This window comes from Carettochelys insculpta, chromosome 22 (assembly GCF_033958435.1).
Source record: "Carettochelys insculpta isolate YL-2023 chromosome 22, ASM3395843v1, whole genome shotgun sequence".
In the NCBI taxonomy this organism is placed as follows: Eukaryota; Metazoa; Chordata; order Testudines; family Carettochelyidae; genus Carettochelys; species Carettochelys insculpta.
This window is the reverse complement of record NC_134158.1, coordinates 13486737-13512668: the sequence shown is the minus strand read 5'-3', so window position 1 is coordinate 13512668 and position 25932 is coordinate 13486737. Positions and strand designations below refer to the sequence as shown.

Below are 25932 nucleotides of genomic sequence, written 5' to 3'. Positions count from 1 at the left end.
GGCTGCCAGCCCCCCTCCTCGTAGAGAACCCAGGAGTCCGGCTGCCAGTTTTGTCACCCGCCGCGAGCTGGCTAAACCCCTGCCCCATGACTTCACCTTCCCATGTCGATGTGACCCCCTCGTGGGCGGTCCCTTGCCCTCCATTGGCCAGAGCCTCCTTCTCGTCACGCGGGGGGCGTGGCCAGGCTCGTTCTCCACCCCCACCGGCCCCCCCCAGCAGCGGGTGCTTCCGAGAGACGCTGCGGGGGGGGCCCGAGCGCAGGTGAGTAGAGGCGTGGCCTCCCCGTCCCCTCCCCCTCCCCCTCCCCCTCCCCAGCCCGTCTGCCCCGCCTCCACGAGGCGCCCGTCCGTCTGTCCATGCCCCGCCCATCCATCCCTGCATGCATCCCATTGGCCCTCTGTCTGTCTGTCCGTCGGTCCGTCCGCCCTTCCTCCGCACCCCTCCCGGTCTGCCCAGGGAGCGCTCCGCTGGGGCCCGGGGAAGGGGGCGGGGGCTTGGGTGTGAAAGTTGGCACCTAAGCCCCACCCCCCATATCCTGCAGTGGGGGTGAGGGGGGCCTGGTCACGGCTGCGCTGCATGATCCGGACAAAGCCCAAAGGGGTCAGCGAGGCAGGGGGCGCCGAGCGCCCGGACTCCTGGGTTCTCTCCTTGGCTCTGGGAGGGGAGTGGGGCCCAGTAGTTAGAACCCAGCGGGCCGGGTGACGTGCGGCACTGGGACAGGAGCAGCCACCAACTCCCTTGGCTTTACCGCCCCTCCGCGCCAACCCCTTCCGCAGCCCCGACCCCCAACCCGACACCCCCTCCGTCCGTCCGTCCCCCCTCGACCGACCCCTCCGCCCCCAAACACCCCCAACCCGACACCCCCTGTGTGTCCGTCCGTCCCCCCTCGACCGACCCCTCCGCCCCCAAACACCCCCAACTCGAGCCCCCCCGTCTGTCCGTCCGTCCGTCCCCCCTCGACCGACCCCTACACACCCAAGCCCACTCCAGTCTGTCTGTCTGTCCCACCCTGCCCCACTGCTCCCCAAGGCTGGGAGCCGGGCGGGAGCCCGCGCCCCCTGGCGGGGACAGACCCGGCCTGCAGCAGGCACAGACACTGCCCTGGAGCATCAGCCCGCGGCCAGCGCAGCGCAGGGGCTTCTGGGAACTGGATCACTTATTCACAAGCCTCATCAATATTCATGACCCTCCTGCTCCCGGGGGTCAGACCCGGGAAGGGGAAACCAGGCACGTGCGGCCGTGAGATTCCCACCCCTCCCCCCCCAGGGAGAGAACCCAGGAGTCCGGCCTCTCCCATCTAACCCCTACACCCCACTCCCCCCACAGCAGGGGAAGGAACCCAGACCTGCCTCCTCTGACTACTACACCCCACTGCCCCCCCCCCCCAGCAGAGCCGGTGTGGGACTGCGGCTGGGGGGCAGGGCCTGGGTGGGCGCTGCAGGTCGGGAGTGAGGAGCACCGGCTGGGGGGCTGATGCGCCTCCCCCCACTCCTCTGACAGGCTCCACTTTTACCTCCCCCATCCCGGCGTTAGGCCCCTGGTGATGCTCCACCCGGCCCACCTCCAGCCAGGCCCCACCCCCGCCGGTGCCCCTCACTCCATTTGAGTTGCAGGTTAACACTGAGCCCCCACCCCACCCCATGGCTCTGTGGGGCTGGAGGGAGGGGCCGGGAGCTGGTGGGGGGCTGGTGCTTTGCAGTGATTTAAGTAGGTCAGCGATTACCCATCATTCCCTGCTGCCGTCCAATGCCCGGAGGGGGCACCATGGGGCAGAGGGGCACGACCCAGGGCTTGGCACAACCCGGGGCTCTCCCCGACAGTCAGGGCTGGGCTCGGGGGTGGGGGGGAGGCTGGGGGGTTCCCCAGCCTCTGCCCTGTAGTCTGGGGCAGGCGCTGGGGGATGCCGTGGGGCAGGAACTCGGTGCCAGCGTGTGGCAATGTGTCTCTCTCCCTTTCCCAGATGTCCCCAGGAGCTGCTGCCCAGCTGTGCCCCCCCCAGGCCCCCCTCACCCAGGCGAGTGTGCCCCTCTAGCCGCCGCAGTGCCTGGGTGCCACTTTCGTCACACCGGCGGTAAAACCCGCGTGGCTGAAGAGCAGCAGAATGGGCAGCCTACGCACGGGCCGTGGTAAGCACATCTCGGGGCCACGCGCGGCGGCCCACCACTGCTCTACGTGGGGGAGAACCAGCCGGGGGCCTCAGCAGAGCTCTGCCACCACCTGGCCACCGTCCCCCCTGCCCTGCCTGCAGCCGCTGGGCCTCAGCCAGGCCATCTCCGGCCCTGGGGCGGCTGCACAGCTCGGCACTGGGCAGCCTGGGACTGCGGGACATGCTGGCCGAGGCCGACCGGGGGATGGCACAGCTGGGGATCCCTCCCTTGGGCAGAGCTGGCTGGGCCGTGTGCCCACCCCTTCCCTGAGCCACATGCCTGGACCTGATGGGACCCCCATCGGGGGCTGCAGATGGGCGGGCAACCCTGGGGCAGCTCTTTGGGGTGACTCAGGGGCCAAGCTGGACCTCCGCGACAGCCCCTCCCATCACCTCAGCCTACCTGTGCCTGGCAGCCTGGCGGGGGCACTGGCCCTGCTCTCCCTGCTGGGTGCCAGCGGTGCCCATCCACCCTCTGCCTCCACGGAACCTGCTGTGCTGCGGTTCTGTGCTGGTAGGGGCGGGGCTGCCCCAGCATCTCCCCACAAGGGCAGGCCCCAGAGGCTGGCGGTGGCACCTGGCAGCTCTGTTACCCTGTTCTGCCTCGTCAGTGCTGAGTCCCTCCCCCTGGGAGATCTCCAAGCTGGGGCTACCCAGAATGTGTGGAGGGGGGGTAGGGTAGACAGCAGGTGGGGGGCAAGGCCGGCTGGGGAAGGTGTAACCTGTGTGGCACAGACCCAGGCCAGCTGTGCCCACCAGGCCCTGGTGCTCGAGGAGCTGGGGGCGGGTGAGAGGAAGGAGAGGTGCAGTGGGAGGTGGGTGGCCCAGGGGGCCAACCGTGGAATGGGGAGCCCAGCCTTGTGCACCAAGATGGCCCTGTCTCACTTTGCAGGGGTGGCGTGGCTGGGGGAGGGGGCATGGTCTCGGGGGGCCCTGACTCCCCAGGCCCCCCCTTCCCCAGGGCCTCAGTCCCCCACAGCCACCCCATCAGCTACACAGCCCAGGTGCTGCTCAACAGCTGCCACGTCACCTTGACACACCTGCAGCCAGCCACAGCGATGCCCACCGCGGCAACCACGGCATGGCCTGTGGAAACTGTCTCCTCCATGGCAACAGCACCTTCCGCATCCTCCAGAACACTGGCTGTCCTAGCAACCGCATCCTTCTCCATGGCAACCACCAACGCCCTAGCAACTATATTCTTTATGGCAACCAGAGAATCCCCTTGAGCAACCGCCTCATCCGTAGCACCCACCCTATCCACCCTAGCAACTATATCCTCTCTGGCAACCACTGCATCCTCCTTAACAACTGTATCCACCATGGCAACTATGGCATCCCCCACGCCCCACCCCCCCGAGCCACCAAGGGCTTTGTCTTGGCAACAGCATCTGCCCCAGCGCCCCCATCCTCCGGCACACAGCAGGCTGGCCTAAACGTGACCCAACTGGGGGGGGAGGCTGGAGGCTGTGTGCGGTGCTGCTGGCTTGGTACACTGGCAATGGCTACAGGAACTGGGCTGCTTCCCGGTCCCTCACTCAGTGACAACTACCCACATCATCACCCACGGGGAGGCGGAGCCCGCACCCGCCCGCCCCCCATCACACAACACCTCTAGGACATCCCTGGGGCACCCCCTAAGCAGGTGACACATGGCAACATTTGGAAGGGGTTTGGGGGGGGGGCGCCCTGACTGTGACATCACTGTCCCAAACTCCACCTCCACAGGCCCCCCAGCCTGTATTTGGGGGTGTCAAGGGGGCATACCTCTCCCCAGCTCTGCCCCACATACACACTCTGCTCTGACTGCCCCCCCCGCCCCCCGGTACACACAAGGGCTTTCTTGGCGACAGCCATGCCACAGCCTGTCCGAGCCAGTGTGGGATGGGGCCCCCCCTTCGGACCAAGCTTTGAGGGGCTGTAGCCTCTGGAAAGCAGCTGCAGGCTGAAGCCCTGGAGCTGGAGGAAAGGATGTGTGACTGAGGAGAACCTTCCCATCCCCTGAGCAGAGCCATGGGGCCCCCCCTCTAAAGGGGGTGGCTCCTAGCCACCTCCAGGGGAGAAAGGGAGCCAGAGGCTGTCCCTGCTGGAGGGCGCTGGCGCCCATCTGTCCCCAGCGGGGGTGTGGGGGGTGACTGGCAGTTGGGTGAGCTGTGTGGCCTCCCAGCGTCCCTCACGCCCAACCTGCAGCACCTGCCCCTCATGCCAGCTGTAGCCTGGCCCTAAGGCATGGGAGGTGGGGGATTCCTGCAGCCGCCCCTGCACATGGGCTTGGCTCCTGGGGGCTCCTGCTGCCCACAGCAAACAGTGAGCAGGCCTGGCCCCCTCCAGTCACACCTCCAGCCCCCCAACTCAGCCCCACTGAGCCCATTCCAAGGAACTGGGGGCCCCAGATGCTGCCAGCCCGGCCACGCCATGCCGCCCCATGGACTGTCCTGCTGCTCCGCCAAGCCATGCTGCTCCCCTGCTGCCCCCCAGGGCCCAGACGCACTGCCCCCCCACCCTGCCTGAGAGACAGAGGAAGCCCATCAGCTCCTTTAAAAATAGATTTATTTACAGGGCAGGGCGAGTGGGGTTGTCATCTCTTAACGACCCTGAGTGTGTGGCCCAGCCCGCCCTGGGGACATGGCTGGGGGCCCTAACAAGACAGGGACGTGGCCAGAGCAGGGAGCTGCTGCCTTTGGCTCCGCCCCAGCATGGGAGGGGTCTGGGGTCCACTCAGTTTGCTAAGGAGGAATCGCAGGAACCACGCCTAGGTCTGCCCTGGGAGAGCCGCGCTCACATGGCACGGCCAGGTCCCAGGGCTCCGTGCCCATGTGGCACACCCACGTCACAGGGCTGCAGCCCCAAGTGGCACGGCCAGGCCCTGAGCATTCCTGCTAACGTGGCACTCCCTTCCCCCCCAGGAAGCTAAACAAGCCCCCCCCAGCCCCCGGCCCCATCGGGGGTTGGGGACAGAGGGTGCGACCTTTGGCAACCCCTGGGAGGGACGCACAAGGCAGAAAACATAGCCAGGGCCTCTCCCACTCTGCAGAAAAACGCCAAGAATCTGGCGACTGGCCTGCAGCCTGGAGCCTGAACGCGAGCGAGCGCACACAGGGGCTGCTCATGGGTCCCACGCGCTGCTCACAGGCCGTGCACGCCAGCAAGCCTGCACGCCAGCGAGTGCACACAGGGGCTGCTCATGGGTCCCACGTGCTTTACACACACGCTGCTCACAGGTCATGCAGGTTACGCACGACCGTCCCCTAGTTCACACGTGACTTGCCTGCGGTTAACACATGTGCAGCTCAGGGCTTACTGATGTGTTGTTTGAATCACCGCGCGCCCATGTTGGCCTCCCAGCGCCACGTCATGACTCACCACCTGCGTGTCTCAGCCGGGGCGTCACCACTGGCCTCCCCCGCCCCACCCCACCGGCCTCCCTGGCCTTGGATTGCGGCTCAGCCACAGCCTGTGCACATGTTTGGCCCAGCTCAGCCTGACCCCACCGCTCCCGGCGGCTGCGCCAGGTTGGCCCAAGTGTCTGGCGCTGTGGAGATCCCCAGCAGCCCACGTCCCTCCTGCAATTCCCCCACCTCCAGTTTAAAAGCTGCCCCCTTCCCTGCTCAAAAATAGAACCACTTTGTAGCTATAAAATGTACGCCCAGCAAGAAATTGGCACTGAGCCAGCGCTGAGCCCTGGAACCTCTGCATATAATCAATGCACGTAGCGCGCTAATATCAATATACTCTCTGAAAAATAGAAAGGAGCCAGGAATCCCACAGGGCGCTAAAGAAATGACATTGGGAAATTTCAGCCCCTTGGGACGGCCCCATAAAAATATAGCTCTATATCTCCAGCAAGCAGCTCGCAGCCCCAGAGAATTTTGGTATCAAAATAAGACGGCAAGGCAGCCCTGCCCCAAACGATGCAGTGCAGGCCCTGTGCAACTAGCAGGAAGTAGTAGTGGTGAAAAGGGCGGGACTTCCTCCTTTGCCAAGTCCACGTCATATGTGGCCTTTGATTTTCAGGAAGTTGATGATAAGGCGGGACTGCCTTCCTTGGCAATGCAGACACAGCCAGCTTTAAACAGGAAGCAGCAGAGTGGACATGGGGCAGAACTTCCTCCTTTGCCATTTCCCTGGCCGCACAAAAGGCGCTCATGGGCCAGCAGGAAGTTGATGGAGGAAACGAGAGTGTGATTTTCCTCCAAAGGCGGAACTTCCTCTGCTGCCATTTCCTTGGCAAGAAATCAGAACTGAAAAAAGGACTTCCCCTGCCCCGGGAAGGCTGTGAAGGGCGGGACTTCCTCTTCGGCCATTTCCACGGTGACCTTTGATCGTCAGGAAATAAATCAAGGAAACGAGGAGGGAAACAGCCCCTGAAATCAGTGGGCAGAGACAACCCTCTTGGCCGTTTCCACGGTGACGAACAGGCAACCTTTGACCTTCAGGAGGAAAATGGGGTGCGACTTCTTTCACCTGTCGCTTCTTCGGCGACACACGGAGGTGACCTTTGACCTCTGGGGAGGAAATCAAGGAAGCAGCAGCAGAGAGCAGGACTTCTTCCTCCACCTGGCCCCCAGGCACGAGCGATGTGGGTCACGTCCACAAACCAAGATGGCCGACACAGCGACCACCCCTCCCCGGAACAAAATGGCCATCATTGAGCCTGCACAAAGGGGGGGGCTCCAAGGAAGGCCGGATGGGGGAGGCCCAACCTAGGCTACCAGTAGGGGGGGTTCAAACCAGGAGGCCTGGATAATAAATAAACTGAGCCCCACAACTAGTATCTGACCCACACCCCAGCCTCTCGGGGAACATATCTTTCCACACAGAGGATATACCCTGAGCCACCCCCGAAAATAGGGTAAGAGCTGCAAGGCCCCAGGGGTGCACACCAAGGGGGATATCGGACGTTGTGCCCCCGGTGGGGTGGTGGTGTGCACCGGCTCCCCCTCAAATCAGCCAGCCGCTGTATCCCACCGCTGACACCAAACAGGCTCTCTGTCACGAGCAGGACATGGACGTACCAGCCGCCCGGGAAACAGTCCAGCAGGGCTGGGACAAGGATCCAGGTGCGGAACAGGCGCTGCCCCAGCAGCAGAGAGAGATGGATGACAGACAGACAGACATCTGGACTCATGGCTTCTGGGGCCCAGGGGACAGCACGACTGGAGTGGACAGCCCATCCACGCTCAGCGAGGGAATGTGGACTTGCCCGCCTGAGTTAGAGGGAAACTGTCGGGAGAGAAGGAGGAGTGAGCCACTGAGCATCCCCTGATCTGCAGCCCCTGACAGCCCAGCCCAGGCCCTCCCCCTCCCCCTGCTGGTGCCCCTCACTCCCAACCCGCAGCCCCTGCGTACCTGGAAGGAGAGCTTGGCCGGGCTGTGTGGGGCAATGGGGCTCAGGGTGCTCCAGAAGTGGATGGCGGGCGGCAGGGAGCTGGGGGTCAGCAGGACTGGGGTCTGCATGGGAGAGGGAGGCGGTGAGTGAGAGAGACCTCAACCCCCATCTATCCCCACCTCCCCCCTAAACCCCTCCTCCAAGGACCCCTTCCCCACCTCCAATTTCTGGGGCCCAGCCTCTGCAGGCCCCTCCACCGTCCCCAGATTCCACCCAGTAGTGCACTCACCAGCGCGTGTGAGGTGATCACTGTGGTGGGAGTCAGCCCGCTGCCTGCTCCCCCGCCAGGTGCCAGCAGGGAGCCACCAGCTGCACTGAGTTTCTCCTGTCCAGGCAACGCTAGATCCTTAGGCTTCCGCCCCTTGGGTCCGTGCCCCTCACTGGTGGGTCCTGCTGGCCCCCCCTCCTGCTTCTGTTCCTGAGGCCCCACTCCCATGGGAAGCTCCACCTCTATCCCCTTTGGGGCCTCCTGGCCTGGTGTGGTTTCCTGCTTGACCCCTGAGTCGATGAGCACCAGGAGCGAGGAGCCCTCGGCATCGTCCTGCCCCTCCACTTTCACCACCACCGGCCGCAGCCCAGGTTCCCGCGGTGGTGTCTCCGCAGGGTGGGGCCGCTCAGCACCCAGGGGCTCTGGTGCCACAAAAACCTGGGGACAAGGTGGAGAAATGCAGCCAGGGCTGGGGCAGGGCATATGGAGAACAGCCACACATAACGCTGCATGGGGAGAGCTTGTCCAGTGCTGAGATGTAACCACCTCTGAAGCAGGACAGCTGAGAAACAGCCATACATAACACCACATGGTGATGGCTCATCCAGTGGGAAGATGCAGCCATCTCTGGGGATGGACACCTGATGAATCACCACATATAACATCACATGGGGAGAGCTTGCCCAGCGGTGATATGCAGCTACCTCTAGGGTGGGGCAACTGGACCATCTCACCTGCAGTGGCTCACTCTCATCTGCTCCTTCAATGCTGATCTCCAGCTGGGGAATCTCCTCCATCTCCATGGGGGACAGCTGGGGGGGCCCCAGGGGCTCACTACAGTGGGCTGTGGGGTCCTGGCGTGGTGCTCGCCCAGGAGGGCCTGCCTGGAGCGACTGGATGGTGAAGGTAGAGTAGAGACCAGAGCGCATGTACTCGTTCCGGCTGCTCCGGGGGATGCCCCCAGCACGCAGGGACTTGGGGGGCCCGGTGCTCCCCTCCGGCAGCTGGGGGTCAGCCAGGGCTGGCTCCACCCGCCGGAGTGGCCCGTCTTCCCGGCTCCCCTCCGTGCTGGCCAGCTCTGGGTATGAGACGAATTTATAAACAAACTTCTGCCCGCTAACCTTCCGGATGATGTTCTGAAAAGAGAAGGTACGAGAGGGGCTGGGAGCCAGGACACCTGAGTTCTCATGGGGCCCAGTGTTCAGAGTGGGAGGGGTGGGGGGACTGGGAACCAGGACTCCTGGGTTCCCTGCCCGGCTCAGGGAGGGCAGTAGGGCCTAGTGGTCAGAGCGGGGCGGGCGGGGGGGGCTGACCTTGTCGTAGTAGTAGCGCAGGGCGCGGCTCAGCTTGTCGTAGTTCATGTTGGTTTTGTTCTTGCGCAGCCCCCAGAGCCGGGCCACCTCCTCGGCGTCCACCAGCTTGAACTCACCATCGTTGGACGTCCAGGAGATCAGGTGCCCGTTGCTCTGCTGCTCCAGCAGCTGCAGCAGGAACTGCCAGAGCGTCACCGAGGGGTCCATGACTGTGGGGGGCGGGGAGAGAGTGTAGGGTCCTGCCAGTGCCCCCCATTCCCATCCCGCAGCCCCACTCCCTGCCCTGCCGGTGCCCCCCATTCCCGTCCCGCAGCCCCTCTCCCTGCCCTGCCAGTGCCCCCCATTCCCGTCCCGCAGCCCCACTCCCTGCCCTGCCAGTGCCCCCCATTCCCGTCCCGCAGCCCCACTCCCTGCCCTGCCGGTGCCCCCCATTCCCGTCCCGCAGCCCCACTCCCTGCCCTGCCGGTGCCCCCCATTCCCGTCCCGCAGCCCCACTCCCTGCCCTGCCGGTGCCCCCCATTCCCGTCCCGCAGCCCCACTCCCTGCCCTGCCAGTGTCCCCCATTCCCATCCCACAGCCCCACTCCCTGCCCTGCCGGTGCCCCCCATTCCCGTCCCGCAGCCCCTCTCCCTGCCCTGCCGGTGCCCCCCATTCCCGTCCCGCAGCCCCGCTCCCTGCCCTGCCGGTGCCCCCCATTCCCGTCCCGCAGCCCCACTCCCTGCCCTGCCAGTGCCCCCCATTCCCGTCCCGCAGCCCCACTCCCTGCCCTGCTAGTGTCCCACATTCTCGATGTGCAGCCCCCTGCACCCCACCCGCAGCCCAGCCTGGGGTCCCTGCCCTGGGGGCTGTGGAAGGGAGCAGGGCTCTACATTTCTATGCTCCTTCCTGCCAATAACACTCAGGATTTGGCCTAAAACAAGATTTTCTGTAGCTGGACCAAACCTGGGCCTGGGGGACGCAGCGGGGGCAGCGCCAGGCTGACAGGGGCTGCAGGCCAGGAGTGAGGGGCACCAGCAGAGGCGACAGTTCTTGCTGACCTCAGAGCCCTAGTGCAGCAATGGGGGGTACCGTGCCATGGGGGGCTGGGCAGGGGGCTCTCCCTTGGCAGTCAGGTTGGCCCCAGCACATTGGTGTTATGTGCAGCTTTTGGGTCCCCAGAGGTGGCTGCATCTCAGGGCCACCCACTCACCTGTCAGCACAGCAGCTGGCCCAGCAGACGGGGTAGTGGGCTCCATGGGACCCCGACAGCCCAGGTCCCTGTTGGCTGTCCACCGGCTCCAAGCACCTGGTCACTGGCCCATCCTGGCTCCCCCAGGGCTGTTCCTAGCGCTTTTACTGGTGCCCCAGTGGCTAGTTCCCAGTTGGTTACTGGTCCCAGTGGCCAGTTTCCAGCCTGTTACTTGTCAGCCACTGGCTGGTCTCTGGTCAGTTACTGGTCCCCGTGGCTTGTGTCTGACCGGTTACTGGTCCCACTGGCTGGTTTCTAGCCCGTTACTGGTCCCAGTGTCTGGTCTCTGACCCATTACTGGTCACCCAGTGTCTGGTCTCTGGTCAGTTACTGGTCCCAATGGTTTGTGCCTGGCTGGTTACTGGTCCCAGTGTCTGGTCTCTGGCCCATTACTGGTCACCCAGCGGCTGGTTTCTGGTCAGTTGCTGGCCCCAGTAGGTGGTTCCCGGTCCGTTACTGGTCCCAGTAGCTGGTTCCCAGTCCGTTACTGGCGCCCCAGTGGCTGGTTCCCGGTCCGTTACTGGCCCCAGTGGCTGGTTCCCGGTCCGTTACTGGTCCCAGTAGCTGGCCCCATCAGGATCTCCGCTCCGCTCCCAGCCGGCCGAGCAGCGCCGCACGCGTCCGAGCGGAAAGTCCCTGGTCCCGCGGAGAGCGGGTGGGCGCCGGGCCGGGCCGGGCCCCCGTGGGAGGCGGCAGGTCGGGAGGGGGCCGGGGCTCGGCTCCAGCGAGCGGGGGGCTGCGGCGGCTGCTGACGGGGCCTGTCACATGCGCTAGGGAAGGGGGAGGAGAGAGCGGGGCCGGGGGAGGGGCAAAGGAGACTGCGGGGGCTGGGCCAGGACGCCTGGGTTCGCGGCCCGCTTGGGGGTGGGGGTGGCGAGGCCAGGACGCCTGGGTTCGCGGCCCGCGTGGGGTGGGGGTGGCGAGGCCAGGACGCCTGAATTCTCGCCCTGCGGGCGGGGGAAGGAGTTGCCGTGGCTGGGCCAGGACCGTGGAGTTCCCTGCCTGACCTACCCCACTATGGTGACTAGCTGCCCCCACACCCTTAGCAGGGCTGGGAGAAGACATCCCCTCCCCTGCTCTATTCCCTCCAGCCTTCCCTGGCCCAGGTAACAGTAAGCTCAGCTCCCCTGCAGCCTGACCTCCGGGCGGGGAGGGGGGAACACTGGCAATTTCCCTCCCCTCAGCCAACAGAGAGACAATGACACACACACCCCAGTCAGAATCTTTATTTTCACAGCTCCAGTGAGATGACAGGACAGCAAAGGAAACTGAAGCAGCAGGTAGGGCAGGACTGGCGGGTGTGGGGAGGTCCTGGCTCCCAGGCCCGGCTCCAGCTAGGAGAGCACCTGTTGGTAGCCCCATGGGACAGGCAAAGCCAATACAGAGGGACCTGCTCCCCCCGACCATTGGGCAGCTGCATCCTCAGCCCTGGGCAGGGCTCCTGGGGGGGCAGAGCCCCTTGGTGGGAGGAGGGGACTCCTAGAAGCCAAGGTCTCTTCTGGGGTCTTCAGGTTGGTGCTGGAAGCCTTGGAGTTCCCGCAGGGCCTGGGAGAGGGAGAGGGAGAGACAAGGAGTATGGGAGGGGGAGAAAAGAAAACTGCAGCCTCCCCAGGTCCCCTCTGGATCTTCCCAGCTTCCTCTGCACCCTGGGATTCATTGCCATGGGCCCTCTGCCCAGGCCCCACCCCCCAGGAGGGAGCTCCCACTACCCAGCTCCCACCCACAGCATGGTGCCCAGATCCCCCAGCCCTGCCTACCCCGGGTGAGCGCCCCCTATCAGCCTCTCAGTCTCTTCAAGCCTGCCCCATGTTACCTCCAAGACCATCCGGATGTTGGCCTTGATCTTGGCGGAGTCCTTGGTGAGGGATTTGCTGAGCCTGCAAAGGAGAAAGGCCTGACAGGGCAGTGAAGGGAGATGAGGGCAGGAGGGCGCCTTTCACCTTGCACAGACTCCAACTGTGGTGGGGCCTCCAACGTGCTGGGTGCTGCCCAGACCCAAAGAGTGAGGCGGCCCATGTCCTGGAGAGCTCCCAGTGTCAGAATGCAGCTGCCTCTGGGGAGGGGTGATGGGAAACAACCACATGTAATGCTGCAGGGGCACAGCCAAGGAACAAGTGCACACAACGCTGCAGAGGGCCAGCTCGCCTGGCTCTGGTGTGGGGTCAGCTGGGGAACAGCTACCTTTAACACCACAGGATGGCTTGCCCAGATCTGGGGACCAGTGTGCGTGGGGGCAGGGGGAAGATATATGTCTGCCTCACTCACTCCATCAGCAACTTGGTTTTCCTGTCCACAAAGCGCAGTGCCTCCAGCAGTGTCAACTCTGCGAAGAAGCCATAACCAAGCGCCACGAAGATCCTTGAGGTGTCAGGCCTGCGAGATGCGGAGATTGGGAGGGGGTCAGCAGCACTGGGGGGCCACAGGGAGCTGAACAGAGCCGCTGGTGGGGTTTAATTGAGCAGGTGGGGATTCTGTGGGGGGACAGGATCAGAGGCTGGGGTGTTGGGGTACAGTTCTAGGGGCTGAAATCAGAAGATGAGGGGGAGAAAGGGTGGAATTTGTGGGGAGGCCCAGGGGTGTGTGGGAGGGTATAGGCAGGGTCTGTGGGGGCAGAGATAAAGGAGTTTCTGAGTGGGGCCAGAATCAGGGTGGGGGTGAACGGAGGCACCCAGGGGGACAGAGCAGAGAACACTCAGGAGAGTGGAACTGGGGGGAGGGATGGCTCCACATACTGGCAGATATAGGAGTTACAAAGGGGCCCACTGGGGATGTGCTGAACTGGGGTGGGGGACATATGGGGAGCGTCACATGGGGTGGAGCGATGCTGGAGCTCGGGTGGAGGGTGAGGCGGGGAGGAGCTGGGAGGGCCCAGACTTGGGGTGAGGATGAAAGAGGGTTCCAGGTGCCATGGAGACAGGAGATGGGGGGCTGGGAGCAAGATGGGGGGGGCAGAAGGGGGCCTGACACTCACACGTCTGCAGTGACGAAGAAGTTACAGCCCAGATCCACCTGCGTCTGCACTGCCTGTCCGTCCGACTCCTGCCGGGCAGAGGGCGATGTCAGCCCCTGCGGAGCGCCCCCCGGGCTGGCTCAGCGCCGCCCCCAGACCCGCCGCCGCCCCCGCCCCGCAGTCACCTGCAGGCGCTCGATGAGGGCTTTCAGCCGCAAGTGCTGCGTGATCTCCTCGTGCACCTGCTCCCGCTGCTCCTGCACCCGCCTGCGGCACACACGGTGGGTGAGTGGGGTCGGGATCCCTGGGCTGCCCCAGCGGGAAGTGCCAAGGGGCCGGGGGGGGGGGCGGGGCCGGACCCGGACCCGCGGGGGGGAGCGGGAGTAGGGGTCCGGTGGGGGCGGGGTTGGCCCCGGCCCCGGGTGGCGGGAGGGCGATGGAGGGGGGCGGGCTCGGGGCCGGGCTCACCGCAGGTCCCGCTGCAGCACGTCACTGACGAAAGCCTCGTAGCGCGGCACCTTCTCCTCCGCCCCCATCCCGGGCGCAACGGGTCCCGCCCCGCGGTCAAAGGCCACCGAGCCCCGGCCCCGGGCAGACCACGCGTCCAGGAGCACTTCCGGCTAGCGGCCGCACCGGAAGCTCGCCGCGCGCGCAGAAGGGCTTCCCCCTGGAAGCGGTGCGCCCCGCCCCCCGGGGAATGACCCGCGCCCCGGAAGTACCCGCGGTAGCCCCGGTAACGGGCTGGAGCGGCAGCGGCGCGCCGGAGTTTCCCCCGCCCTCCCCCGGACGCCTGGGTTCCCCCCCGCAGCAGGCCAGGCCGGAGCTGGGCGCAGGCCGTGGTGCTCTTGTCCGCCCGGCCCAGCGGGCCCCAGCCGGGGGGCGGGGAGGGAGGGAGCCGCCGGCGGAAGATTTTACACACACGTTTGAGGAGGTCCCCAAAATATTCTTCTTTTCCCAAAACTAAACAAATCGCCACACACAGGGCGGGGGGAGCCCGCGCCCCATCCCCCCCGTACCACCCGCTGTGCACCCCGCCCCCACCTGCCCGCGCCCCCCTGAAAACGGGGGTGAACCCTTCCCCCTGCTGGGCTGTTAGGCCGCTCCCCCCCCTCCCCCCGGTTGGCAGCGCTAAGGGGGAGGTGCAGGGGGGGCTGCCTGCGGGGAGCACTTGTGCATAGGAACATGGAGCAAGTTAAGAAGCCCACCGCTGGGGGGTATTGCTCGAGAGAGGCCAGGAGGAGCCACCTGCGTACACTGGGGGGGGGCAGCTCCAAGTGCCCAAAGAGGTGCAGGAGGGGAACTGACAGAGCAGGACCTGCCCCACCCCTGCCCCAGGGGCTGCGTCCTGACCCAGCACCACAGGGCCGGAAGGCCCCAGCCCCGGATTAAAATGCAGGGGGCAGCCAGGCCTAGTGCCTGGGTGTTAAAGCTCTGGAAGGGGCACACCCCACCCGTGCACCTGCTGGAAACAGAGGCTGGCAGTAAGACAGTGGGCAGGGCACAGGCTGGTTCTCAAACTCTGGACTCAGCCTCTGGCCCCCCGCCCTGAAAGCTGCTGGGAGGCAGCCCCCCCATCGGTAGAAGGGATCCCCTGAGCTGGCAGGGGGAGCTGCTCCTCCACCTTCACAAGCCTGAGATCTCTTCGTGAGGCAAGTCTCTGAGATCAGGGGTAGGGAGACCCCGACTCCTCTCCCCCACACACCCCATGGTCAATCCAACTCCATTGAGTCACTGCAGCAGCCCCCACCAGCATCTGGGGGCCTGGGGCATGGGGTGGTGCCGGGGGGCCGGATCCGGTCCTGGCGCTGATAGAATAGGACGTAGGCAGCTTTCGACTGCGGAAGAGAGGCAGTGTCAGAACAGGGCATGCTGGGAGAAACCTGCCCACCAGGGAAGTAGGGCATGCTGGGAATACCAGGCCCCAGGTTGGGAGAACCAGCCCCCCAGGGAAAGGAGAATGTGGGGGGAGAACCGTGCCCCACGGGGGAGCGGACATAGAGGATTAGGGGATCTGAGGGCAGTGGCAGCAGCAGGGCCTGCTGGCTAGGGAGCAGGGGCCCAGGCCTGGCTGACCCAGAGACTGGACGTACCTCGATCTGCGCCTCAGTTGCAGGCGACACACTGCTGTCGTCAAAGTAAAACCACTGGCCCGAGTCCTTGTTCCGGGCGAAGGTCGTGTCTGGGAGATGGACAGCAGCTGAGACCTGGCACCTGCCACACCCTTGTGCCCTGTGCATAGCCCCGCCAGCAGCACCTCACTCCCAACCCCCCACCCTGGCACCCACCGTGCCCCTGCTCCGGCCCCACCACCTCTCCCTCCTGACCCCCACCCCCCCACAAGCTCTCCCACATCCCTCCTCAGGAGCCAAAACTCCCAGGGCTCCCTGCTTTGCCCCCTACCCATGACTTGCAGGCCATAAGGTGCCCCCCCCCACAGCTTGGCCAGCACCCCCCAACCCCGCCCCGTACATACAGTGCCCGTCACGCAGGCTGCCGTAGTGGTTGGACACGGCGATGAGGTCGTATTTGTGGGGCACTGGAGCCACCTCTGTCTGGGGCTTGATAACGAAGTCAGAGAAATCGAGGTCGCTGCGCGGAGAGAAGTGGATTTACAGGGACGGAAACCCTGGTACCACGTCCTGACCCCCCAGCACAGAGTGTCCCTCAGGCCTCCATGAAGCCCTATTTTCTTCACTTCCTGCCCACTGTTGTGCAAAGCTGTTTCCCAGCTGTCCCACCCCACAGACAGCTGCATGTCAGCCCCAGGCGAGCCATCCCAGTGGAGTGTTCTGAACAGCTGTCCGCCAACAGCCCTGCCCCAGAGCCAGCCGCAGCACTCACCGGATGGGGAACTCCACAAGCGTGTCCAGCTTCTCACGGGCGAGCCGGGTGTAGGAGAAGCGCTTGAGGTGGATGATGAGAACCTCTGGCAGCGCCCACAGGTCCAGCTTCTTGGTGGCCAGCTGGTGCTGCTTGCAGGTGGGGCAGTACCTGCGGTGGGGCGGGGTGAGACAGACCCTGGTACGCTGCTGCCCTGCCCCGCCCCGCTCCGCCCCCATCCCTCTCCTGGCCCGGCTCTCACCAGGGGTTCTCCTCCTCCAGCGTCTCCATCGTGGTGAACAGCTCGACACACTCCCACAGCTTCACCGGCTGCCTCCACTGCGTGTAGCCCATGCACTCGTGCTTCACGTAGCCCTGCCGGGGACATGGGGCTGTCAGAGGGGCCCAGACACCCTCTCACAGCAAGGAGCCTCACAGGTTAACTCTGGCCATGGCGCTCTCCACCCCCGGCAGGAGGCCCTGCGGCACAGAGCTCCACAGGTGAACGCCCAGCTGAGCTATCTCCCCATCAGACCTGCAGCAGGGAGTGCCCCAGGTTAATGCCCGGCTGAACTGTTCCAGCCCCACATATCAATTCATGGAGCTTCACAGTGCAGGGTCTGATGCCCCGGCTGAACCATTCTCCTGTCTGTCAGGCCCTGCAGTGGGGAGTCCCGTAGGTTAACGCCCGGCTGAGCCCTTTACCCATGAGGCCCTGCAGCGGGGGGTCCTGTGGGTTAACGCCCGGCTGAGCCATTTACCCATCGGGGCCCTGCGGGTTGGCACCATTACCTCGGCCTCCTCCTCGTCATAGTATCGCTTCTTCATGTCGGAGTCCCAGTCAATGGCAATGTATGGCTGGGCTGGGCAAGAGGAGAAGTCGCATTATTCCTGTCGCACAACACCCCAGCCAGTGGGGGGAGGGGAGCAGAAAGCACAGACAGGCCCCTCCCCCCCCCAACTGCACAGCACCCCCAGCCCCAACCCCCCACCAGCCAGTCCCCTCCCCTCCCCCCAACTGCACAGCACCCCCAGCCCCAACCCCCCACTAGCCAGTCCCCTCCCCTCCCCCCGCCACACATCGCCCCCAGCCCCACCCCGCCAGTCCCCTCCCCCCAACCGCACAGCACCCCCAGCCCCAACCCCCTGCCAGCCAGTCCCCTCCCCTCCCCCAGCCGCACAGCGCCCCCAGCCCCACCCCGCCAGTCCCCTCCCCCCAACAGTACAGCACCCCCAGCCCCAACCCCCCGCCAGCCAGTCCCCTCCCCTCCCCTCCCCCAGCAGCACAGCACCCCCAGGCCAACCCCACCAGCCAGTCCCCTCCACTCCCCCCTCCAGCCCCAGCGCCCCCAAGCCCACCCTAGGCTGGCAGCAGGACACCCACGCGGGACCAGTCCCTCCGCACTCACCGTGCAGCGTGAGGCCCTCGCCTGGCAGGGCCGGGCGCTCGCTGGTGCCATTGGCGTTCACTGGGCGCAGGGTGAAGAGCGGCCGCTGGCGCCGACACCTGCGTTTGGGGCGGCTGGTGGTGGGGGCAGGCGTCGGTGGGGGCGCCAGGGGGCTGGGGGCGCATCCCGAACTCCCGCTGCTCCCTTCCTCCTCCTCACCCCGGCCGGGGCAGCCTGCGCCTGGTGCCCCCTCCTCTTCCTCACCTGAGGGCAGAGGCAGGGCCGACAGACTGAGCCCCCGGCAGCGCCAGAGCTCTGTGGCCCGAGCCCCCCCAGCGCACCGGCATCACTGGGCTCTGTGGGAGGGCGGGGGGACAGGAGCTGGCAGCCGGTCAGAGCTGTTAGCCACCAGCAGGGGGGTGGGGAACCTCTGCCAGCCCCCCTCAGCGCCCGCCCCCCGTTACCCTCGCTCAGCCCGTTGGCCTGGGGACCGTAGAGATCTTCCTCCTCGCTCTCCTCCTCGGAGCCCGACTCAGGCCGCCGCACGTAGCGCCTGCAAGCAGAGCCACTGCCTGAGCCAGGCTGGATGGAGAACGTGGGGCCCGCAGCGAGGAGGGGAACGCCCAGAATGGGGGGAGGGCACCCCAGCTGAGCGGGGGAGGGGAGAGCCCCCGCAATGCAGACAGGGCGCCCCAGCTGGGAGGGAGGGAAATCCCCGGAATGGGGACAGGGCGCCCCAGCTGGGAGGGGGAGAAGTCCCCATTTCAGGGGCCAACGCTCGCCCAGCAGGCAGAGAAAGGTAGCGCAAAGAAGGGTGTGGGGTCCTGGGAGTGGGGGTCGGGGTCCTGGGGCGAATGGGGCCAGCGGAGACTCACGAGAGCCGCTCCAGCAGCAGGCTGTAGAGGGCGTCCCAGGAGAGCTGCGCCCGGGGCACCGAGACCAGCAGCGGATGCCCAAAGAGAACCACGCCGTAGCCCGGGTCACTGGCGCCGTCGCGGGGAGGGGCTCGCTCTCGCAGGTACACAGGGAGCACCAGCGACCCCCCCGGCTCCGACAGCCCCCCCGCCACCTCGTACCTGGGGGGAGACGGCACTGAGACAGACCCCACCCCCAACCCCCCCGCCACCTCGTACCTGGGGGGGGGATGGTGCTAAGAGACACGGTGCTGCCCCCCATCCTTGTACCTGGAGGAGGCAGCTCCCCAGACCCACCCCCCATGGTGCCCCCTCCTGTGGGCCAGCACCCCGACCCCCTGGGCACTCACACAAAGATGTCGTCTCTGTCGAGGATGCAGCTCAGCGCCTCGTCTGCCTGGTACAGCTTGTAAAACCGGTGGCTGAACACATCGGCCACCATCATCTGCAGGGACAGCAGGCCTGGTCTGGTTGGCGGGTCCCCAGCCCCATTCCCCAAACCCCTGAGCTGCCAGTCCCACCCTGGGGCCGGGGAGCCAATGCCCCCTAGAACAGACAGGCCCCAGCCCCCATTCCCCGAACCGCCAGTCCTGGCCTGGGGCTGGGTGAGGCCAGCACCCACTAGAAGGGCCTGCCCTAGGCCCCGCCCCGCCCCGAGCCATCCAGTCCTGCCCTGGGGACAGGTAGGAGCTGGTGCGCCAGAATAAAATGCAGTTTTTCTGCAATAGTCTCATGCCATTAGCCTGTGCCTCAGTTTCCCTTTGTGCCAGGTCTGAGGCTGCCTTGGAGGTGCGGGGAGCATTACCCAGCTGCTGGAGGCAGACCCCACATCCATGTAGCACTCCAGACCGACCCAGCATGGCCCCTGCAACCAGTGAGTCAGGGTGCACACCCGTCTGTCCGTCCGTCCGTCCACCCACCCTCCCCCGAGCCAGCCAGCGCCCCCAGGGACCAACCTGCTCAGCCGGGACCCCCGTGTGCTTGGCCAGTGCGATGCACAGATCCAGTACTTTGCCAGCCTTGGGCACCACCACTCTGTGCTGGGGGGAAGACGGACAGTGTCAGAGATGGTCCTCACCCCCAGCCTGTCACCTCCGGACTCCACGCTTCCTGCCAGCTCACAAGACCCCGGCTTCCTGGCTCCCAGGTGCCACTGATCTAAGTGCTACACCCCACTCCCTTCCCAGTGCTGGGCAGAGAAGCCACACCTCCCGGCTCCCAAGCCCCAGCTCTAACCACTAAACCCACTCCCCTCCCAGCAGCGCCAGCAAGAGAACCCAGGTGTCCTGGCTCCAGGTCCTGCTGCTCTAACCACTAGCCCCCACACCCTTCCTAGCGCTCAGCAATATCCAGGCGCTCCTCTCCCAGCCACAAACCCCAGCGTCCGGGCCCCCCTCCAGCAGACCTGCTGGGGCTTGCGGCGGGGGTCCATGTGGACGAAGAAGAGCTCGAGCGTGCGCTCCTGGCTGGCGGGCAGCGGGACGCTGAGGTAGCAGAAGGGGTCGAAGGTGATGGACACCTTGCCGCACTTGGGGCACACCAGCGTGGACTTGAAGAGGCCGTGGAAGATGTCCACGATGACGGAGTCGTTGCGACGCTTGTGGTTGCGCCAGGCCTCCTCCGCCACCTCCTGCAGGGCGAGGGGCCGGAGGGCTGGGGCAGTGCCTGTGGCTGACGGCCCTGAACTGCCCTGCCCAGACACCTGGCCCTGACTGCCGGGAGGGGGGGCCTGCCCCTGCCCCCGCCCCCGCCTCGTCAGGCCCTGCCGCCAGTTTTTCAGGCCCTGCCATGCCCAGCATCCCATCCCGGACACCAGGCTCTGACTGCCAGAGGTGTGGGGGGGGCTGCCCCTGCCCCCCACCCCGTCCTCACCTCCTCGGGCCCTGAACTGCCAGGGGGCCCTGCCCCACCGCCGCCCTCACTGCACTGGGCCCTGCCCCACCGCCGCCCTCACCTCGTTGGGCCCTGAACTGCCGGGGGGCCCTGCCCCACCCCCGCCCTCACCTCATCGGGCCCTGAACTGCCGGGGGGCCCTGCCCCACCCCCGCCCTCACAGCACTGGGCCCTGCCCCACCCCCGCCCTCACCTTGTCGGGCCCTGCCCCACCGCCGCCCTCACTGCACTGGGCCCTGCCCCACCCCCGCCCTCACCTCGTCGGGCCCTGAACTACCGGGGGGCCCTGCCACACCCCCACCCTCACCTCGTCGGGCCGCCCGGCCGCGTCCCGCAGCTCCACGTACTCCTTGCGCTTGACGCGGTTGAGGTCCTCGTGGAGCCCGTCCAGCAGGAAGGAGAGCAGCTCCTGTGCGTCGTGCTGCTGGTAGCCCAGGAACTGGGAGGCGAAGTGCCCCACCTTGGCCTGCAGGAGAGCAGGGCTGAGCCGGGAGGGGGGCAGGCCTGGCCAGGGGGCCGACGCGGGGGCGCCCAGGGCGGGCGGCAGTACCTTGAAGACGCGCGGGGCGATGGCGCGGTGGTGGCCGGACCAGGCCTGCTTGGCCAGGTCGCCGTAGGCCTCGGCGATCTCCCCCTTCATGCCCAGCGGGTTGCCGAAGTTGAGCTCGCCCAGGTAGTGGTTCTTGAGGAAGTACTCCGTGAGGGGGGGCACGTTGCTGAGGCACTGTGGGGGGAGGGGGCAGCGATGGATGGCCCCACGAATTGCACCCTCGGGAATCCAGGCGCACCCCCACTCCATTCATCAGACCCCCTCCCCTCCCACAGCTAGGGAGAGTCCTCCCCCGTCCCCCGTCCCCCCTCCCACGAGGCAGGGGCAGAACAGAGCAACACCCTTCAGCACCACCCCCGCCCCGCACCCCGTCTGGGCCCTTCAATCCACAGGCTGGCGGCTGCTGCCCTCTCGAGATGGAAGCAGAGCTGCCATACTGTGTGTCAGAAGCCCCATACAGCAGACCCTAGGGGGATTCCCTGAGCCCAGGGGCGGAAGCTACCTGCAAGGCGGAGTTCATGAAGCAGGTGTTCCCCAGGTTTGTCAGGCCACACACTCCCGGCTGCCCCCTGTACAGCTCCTCATCCTCCACCGAGTTCCTCCTGCGGAGCCGAGGGCACAGGCGGTGAGGGGCCAGTGGCGCACTGCAGGCGGCTGGGGGCCGACAGCCGCACGTAACGCCACCGAGGGAGGGCGCGGCCAGGGCTGAGATGCAGCCAGTGCTGCCCCCGAGCACGCGAACGTGACACTCACATGACGTGGGGCCGAGAGCTGGGCCAGGTTCCGTCCTTGTGTCTCGTCTCCATTATCACCACCTGGAGGAGACAACAGGCAGGTGAGCCCCTTCCCACAGCGTGCGCCCCCAGCCCCCGGCCCTGACCGCAGGGGACAGCCCCCCCCAACCCCCAGCAGCGTGCGCCCCCGGCCCCCGGCCCTGACCGCAGGGGACAGCCCCCCCCCAACCCCCAGCAGCGTGCGCCCCCAGCCCCCGGCCCTGACCGCAGGGGACAGCCCCCCCCAACCCCCAGCAGCGTGCGCCCCCGGCCCTGACCGCAGGGGACAGCGCCCCCCAACCCCCAGCAGCGTGCGCCCCCGGCCCCCGGCCCTGACCACAGGGGACAGCCCCCCCCCCCAACCCCCAGCAGCGTGCGCCCCCGGCCCCGACCGCAGGGGACAGCCCTCCCCCCCCCCAACCCCCAGCAGCGTGCGCCCCCGGCCCCCGGCCCTGACCGCAGGGGACAGCCCCCACAACCCCCAGCAGCGTGCGCCCCCGGCCCTGACCGCAGGGGACAGCCCCCCCCAACCCCCAGCAGCGTGTGCCCCCAGCCCCCGGCCCTGACCGCAGGGGACAGCCCCCCCAACCCCCAGCAGCGTGCGCCCCCGGCCCCCGGCCCTGACCGCAGGGGACAGCCCCCCCAACCCCCAGCAGCGTGCGCCCCCAGCCCCCGGCCCTGACCGCAGGGGACAGCCCCCCCAACCCCCAGCAGCGTGCGCCCCCAGCCCCCGGCCCTGACCGCAGGGGACAGCCCCCCCCAACCCCCAGCAGCGTGCGCCCCCAGCCCGCAGCCCTGACCGCAGGGGACAGCCCCCCCAACCCCCAGCAGCGTGCGCCCCCAGCCCCCGGCCCTGACCGCAGGGGACAGCCCCCCCCCAACCCCCAGCAGCGTGCGCCCTCAGCCCTGACTGCAGGGGACAGCCCCCCCCCCCCAACCCCCAGCAGCGTGCGCCCCCGGCCCCCGGCCCTGACCGCAGGGGACAGCCCCCCCCCCCCCCAACCCCCAGCAGCGTGCGCCCCCGGCCCTGACCGCAGGGGACAGCCCCCCCAACCCCCAGCAGCGTGCGCCCCCGGCCCCCGGCCCTGACCGCAGGGGACAGCCCCCCCCAACCCCCAGCAGCGTGTGCCCCCGGCCCCTGGCCCTGACCGCAGGGGACAGCCCCCCCAACCCCCAGCAGCGTGCGCCCCCGGCCCCCGGCCCTGACCGCAGGGGACAGCCCCCCCAACCCCCAGCAGCGTGCGCCCCCAACCCCCGGCCCTGACCGCAGGGGACAGCCCCCCCAACCCCCAGCAGCGTGCGCCCCCAGCCCCCGGCCCTGACCGCAGGGGACAGCCCCCCACAACCCCCAGCAGCGTGCGCCCCCAGCCCGCAGCCCTGACCGCAGGGGACAGCCCCCCCCAACCCCCAGCAGCGTGCGCCCCCAGCCCCCGGCCCTGACCGCAGGGGACAGCCCCCCCCAACCCCCAGCAGCGTGCGCCCTCAGCCCTGACTGCAGGGGACAGCCCCCCCCCCAACCCCCAGCAGCGTGCGCCCCCAGCCCGTGGCCCTGACCGCAGGGGACAGCCCCCCCAACCCCCAGCAGCGTGCGCCCTCAGCCCTGACTGCAGGGGACAGCCCCCCCAAACCCCCGGCCCTGACCGCAGGGAGAGCCCCCTGCCCCACAGCACCCTAGCACCCACCTGCCCTGTACTGAGACAGGCATCCAGCACTGTCATGTGGATGTTGCGGAGCCGCTCACAGGATCCATCCGAGTTCTTCACCCAGAGCCGGGTCTCATCTTCGGGGGGCACCTCAAACTGGCGCCGAGCTTCCTGGAGAACAATGTCTGCCGGGAGCCAAACAGTAACTTGCAGGGCTGCCTACCACAGGCGAGTCACCTCAGCCAGGCACGAACCCCGCCACTGCAGGGCCTGATGGGAAATAGCTCAACTGGGCGTTAACCCGTGGGACCCCCCCGCTGCAGGGCCTGATGGGAAATAGCTCAGCCAAGCATCAACCTGCAGGACCCCCCCACTGCAGGGCCTGATGGGTAAATAGCTCAGCCTGGCGTTAACCCACAGGACCCCCCGCTGCAGGGTCTGATGGGGCTACAAGCTAATGCTTTGGCTAGGCTATGGGTTGCCCGGGTCTGAAGATGGGGTGTCGATCTACCCCCAGCAGTTCAGCCCCGCTCCCCAAATGTGGGTTACCGATGGTGTCGATGCGACTGAACTGGCCAGTGACAGGGCTGTCCAGGTCGTTGTGCTGGCAGAGGTACAGCTCTACCGGGTAAACCTCCACCTTGTGCGTGCTGGGCAGCTCCACCACCTGCCGGCGAGAGGGGGGGGGCCGTGAGCCAGGGCAGAGAGGGTCACGCTGCCCTATGGAGCCCCCAAGGCTCACAATCTAGACATGAGCGAAAGGAGGCGGCAGTGGCAGGGAGTTGGCTGGGCTTCCCCCTTCACAGTCCCAGGGCCCAGGCGTCTGGGTGGAAGCTTCTTATGCTGCCCACTATAGGAGCAGCCAGAGCCCCGGCCTCCCAGCCTGGGACATTGGTGGGGGGTTCATGGGCTGGAACCCACCCAGGTTTCTCTGTGGCCTGGTGCCAGTCCCAAGCAGCCCAGCCTGATCAGCTCCATGCCTAGTCCTGGGGCCTGGTATGCAACCAGGCCCCATGTGCTTGGCCCCTGAATAGAGAAGCCTGCCCCCATGGTGGGCAGGCACCCGGCCTCACCTTGCGTTCGATGGGCGGCTGGTCCTGCTCCAGCCCGTACCAGCTCACCAGTTTGTTCCACACATCCTCGGGCACCAGCACGTACTCCTCGGACTCCACTAGCCGCTCCTTCAGCCGGAACGACTCCAGGTCTTGGGGGCAAGGGACAGATTAGCCAGCCACAGCCAGGACAGCGCAAATAACTGACTTGTTACTGCAGCCTAATTATTCTCTAAATTCCGTGGAAAATTCACCCCTGGAGCTCCCTGCTGCAGGACAAGAAACCTTGCCTCACTGCCAGCCTTAGATAAGAACCCAAGCATGCTGTCATCAACTCCCACCCGTGTTGCTCTAACCACTAAGCCCCACTCCACTCCCACAGCCAGGGACAGAAGCCAAGCATCCCAGTCCTCCCCATCCCCTCTTTTCTAACCACAAGCCCCCACTCCCCTCCCAGAACCAGGCGATGGCCCAGGAATCCCGGCTCCCAGCCTGGCAGTTGGGTACCTTCAAAGAGCTCAGAGTTGTTGATGCGCCCTGGGAAGGAGCTGGAGTTCTGATCACCTGAGTCCACGTACTCCTTCCACTGCTGGTACCAGTGATTCTCCAGCAGGTACCTGTGGGGAGATGGCCCCAGATAGAGACTCTTGCATCCTCCAGTACAGCTCAGCACCCCCTCACAAACACACCCCTGGAGGGGAGGGGATGGGCTCCGTACCCATTCCCTGCCCCCGAGATTCCTGCCTCCCCTCACTCACCAGCCCCTCTGCCCGTGTTCCCTTGTCCCCATCTCCTCTGCCCATCTCTGTTCTGCCCTCATCCCCTGTCCCCACCTGCCTGGCCAGCTCTGCCCTGTCTACCCCCAAAATCTGTCCCAAAGCTGGAGCAAAGGGAACAGATGGAGAGGAGGGGTGCGTGTCACATTGCTCCCAACAGGAAAGAAGGAACACAGACATCCTGGCCAGACCCTAACCAGCCTGCTCCAGCCCAGCTAAGTTCAAGACAGTTTTCCTTCACTACGCTGCTGTTCCTTGTCATGTGGTTCTGTCCTCTCCATAGGTGGCTGCAGCCCAGGACAGGGGCATTTGCAGATGAGTCAATGAAGCCTCCCTGCCTGGGAAAGTCCTGACTTTACTTCCTGATAAGTCTGGGGCCAGACTTCCCAGGTCGGCGATGACATCAGCTACTTTTGATGAAGCCACATGTCAGCAACTTCACTCCCCAGCTAGAGCAGCTCTGCCTGGCTGCAGCCTCCTTCCTAGCAGGGCTCCTACACATGAGAAGCAACTGCCCAGAACACCACATGGGGCCAGCTCAGGGTCTCACGGGGCAGGAAGGGGAGCTCAGATGCGAGTGGAGCTAGTAGGGGAGGGCGAGGACACCAAGGTTCACACCCAGCGCTGAGGAAGGGGCCGCAGGTCAGAGAAGGGGCCGGGCTGCCGGCTGGGGCAGTGGCGCGGGGCGGGTTCCTCAGGGGCATAAGAGGACGTGGGACGGGGGATCGCAGCGTTAGGAGGGCCGGGCGGGCCGAGGGGGAAGGGTGCCCCAAACACCTGAGCAAGTGAGGCGCTTCCACCACCTGCGCCGTCTCGGCCTTCCCAGGTGTCCGGGGTGGGGGTGCCAGGGCAGCTTCGCCACCGCAACCCGGCCTCTGGCCTCCCCTC

The 25932-nt window shown here is 66.5% G+C and overlaps 3 protein-coding genes and 1 long non-coding RNA gene across 5 annotated transcripts; 1 reads left to right on the top strand and 3 right to left on the bottom strand.

The window, feature by feature from the left end:
• Positions 1-189: 189 nt before the first annotated feature.
• LOC142025102 (uncharacterized) lies at positions 190-6289 on the top strand. Its single transcript, XR_012648594.1, has 3 exons — positions 190-262; positions 1962-2127; positions 6162-6289. It is a non-coding gene; the product is annotated as an uncharacterized LOC142025102 (long non-coding RNA).
• Positions 6290-7238: 949 nt separating this feature from the next.
• Positions 7239-11028, bottom strand: ELK1 (ETS transcription factor ELK1). Its single transcript, XM_075017510.1, has 6 exons — positions 10247-11028; positions 9058-9266; positions 8479-8880; positions 7766-8182; positions 7497-7598; positions 7239-7370 (listed from the first exon to the last, which is right to left on the bottom strand). Exons 1-6 carry the CDS (start codon positions 10290-10292, stop codon positions 7272-7274), a joined length of 1275 nt encoding a protein of 424 aa, XP_074873611.1. The 5' UTR covers positions 10293-11028; the 3' UTR covers positions 7239-7271.
• Positions 11029-11495: 467 nt separating this feature from the next.
• UXT (ubiquitously expressed prefoldin like chaperone) lies at positions 11496-13900 on the bottom strand. 2 transcript variants are annotated; one of them, XM_075017577.1, is made up of 6 exons: positions 13704-13900; positions 13421-13502; positions 13257-13324; positions 12551-12658; positions 12099-12179; positions 11496-11830 (listed from the first exon to the last, which is right to left on the bottom strand). In XM_075017577.1, the coding sequence occupies exons 1-6, from the start codon at positions 13769-13771 to the stop codon at positions 11620-11622; spliced, it is 618 nt and encodes a 205-aa protein (XP_074873678.1). In that variant the 5' UTR covers positions 13772-13900; the 3' UTR covers positions 11496-11619. The 2 variants fall into 2 exon arrangements, with proteins under 2 accessions (XP_074873678.1, XP_074873681.1); XM_075017580.1 differs by having other exon boundaries at positions 11614-11830; positions 12099-12162; positions 13704-13898.
• Positions 13901-14262: 362 nt separating this feature from the next.
• On the bottom strand, positions 14263-23875 carry USP11 (ubiquitin specific peptidase 11). Its single transcript, XM_075017429.1, has 18 exons — positions 23766-23875; positions 23256-23401; positions 21554-21615; positions 21303-21402; positions 20801-20974; positions 20558-20716; positions 19763-19987; positions 19314-19397; positions 18708-18802; positions 18319-18519; positions 17908-17996; positions 17465-17707; positions 16848-16918; positions 16318-16430; positions 16077-16226; positions 15709-15824; positions 15326-15414; positions 14263-15070 (listed from the first exon to the last, which is right to left on the bottom strand). Exons 2-18 carry the CDS (start codon positions 23289-23291, stop codon positions 14945-14947), a joined length of 2133 nt encoding a protein of 710 aa, XP_074873530.1. The 5' UTR covers positions 23292-23401; positions 23766-23875; the 3' UTR covers positions 14263-14944.
• Positions 23876-25932: the final 2057 nt, after the last annotated feature.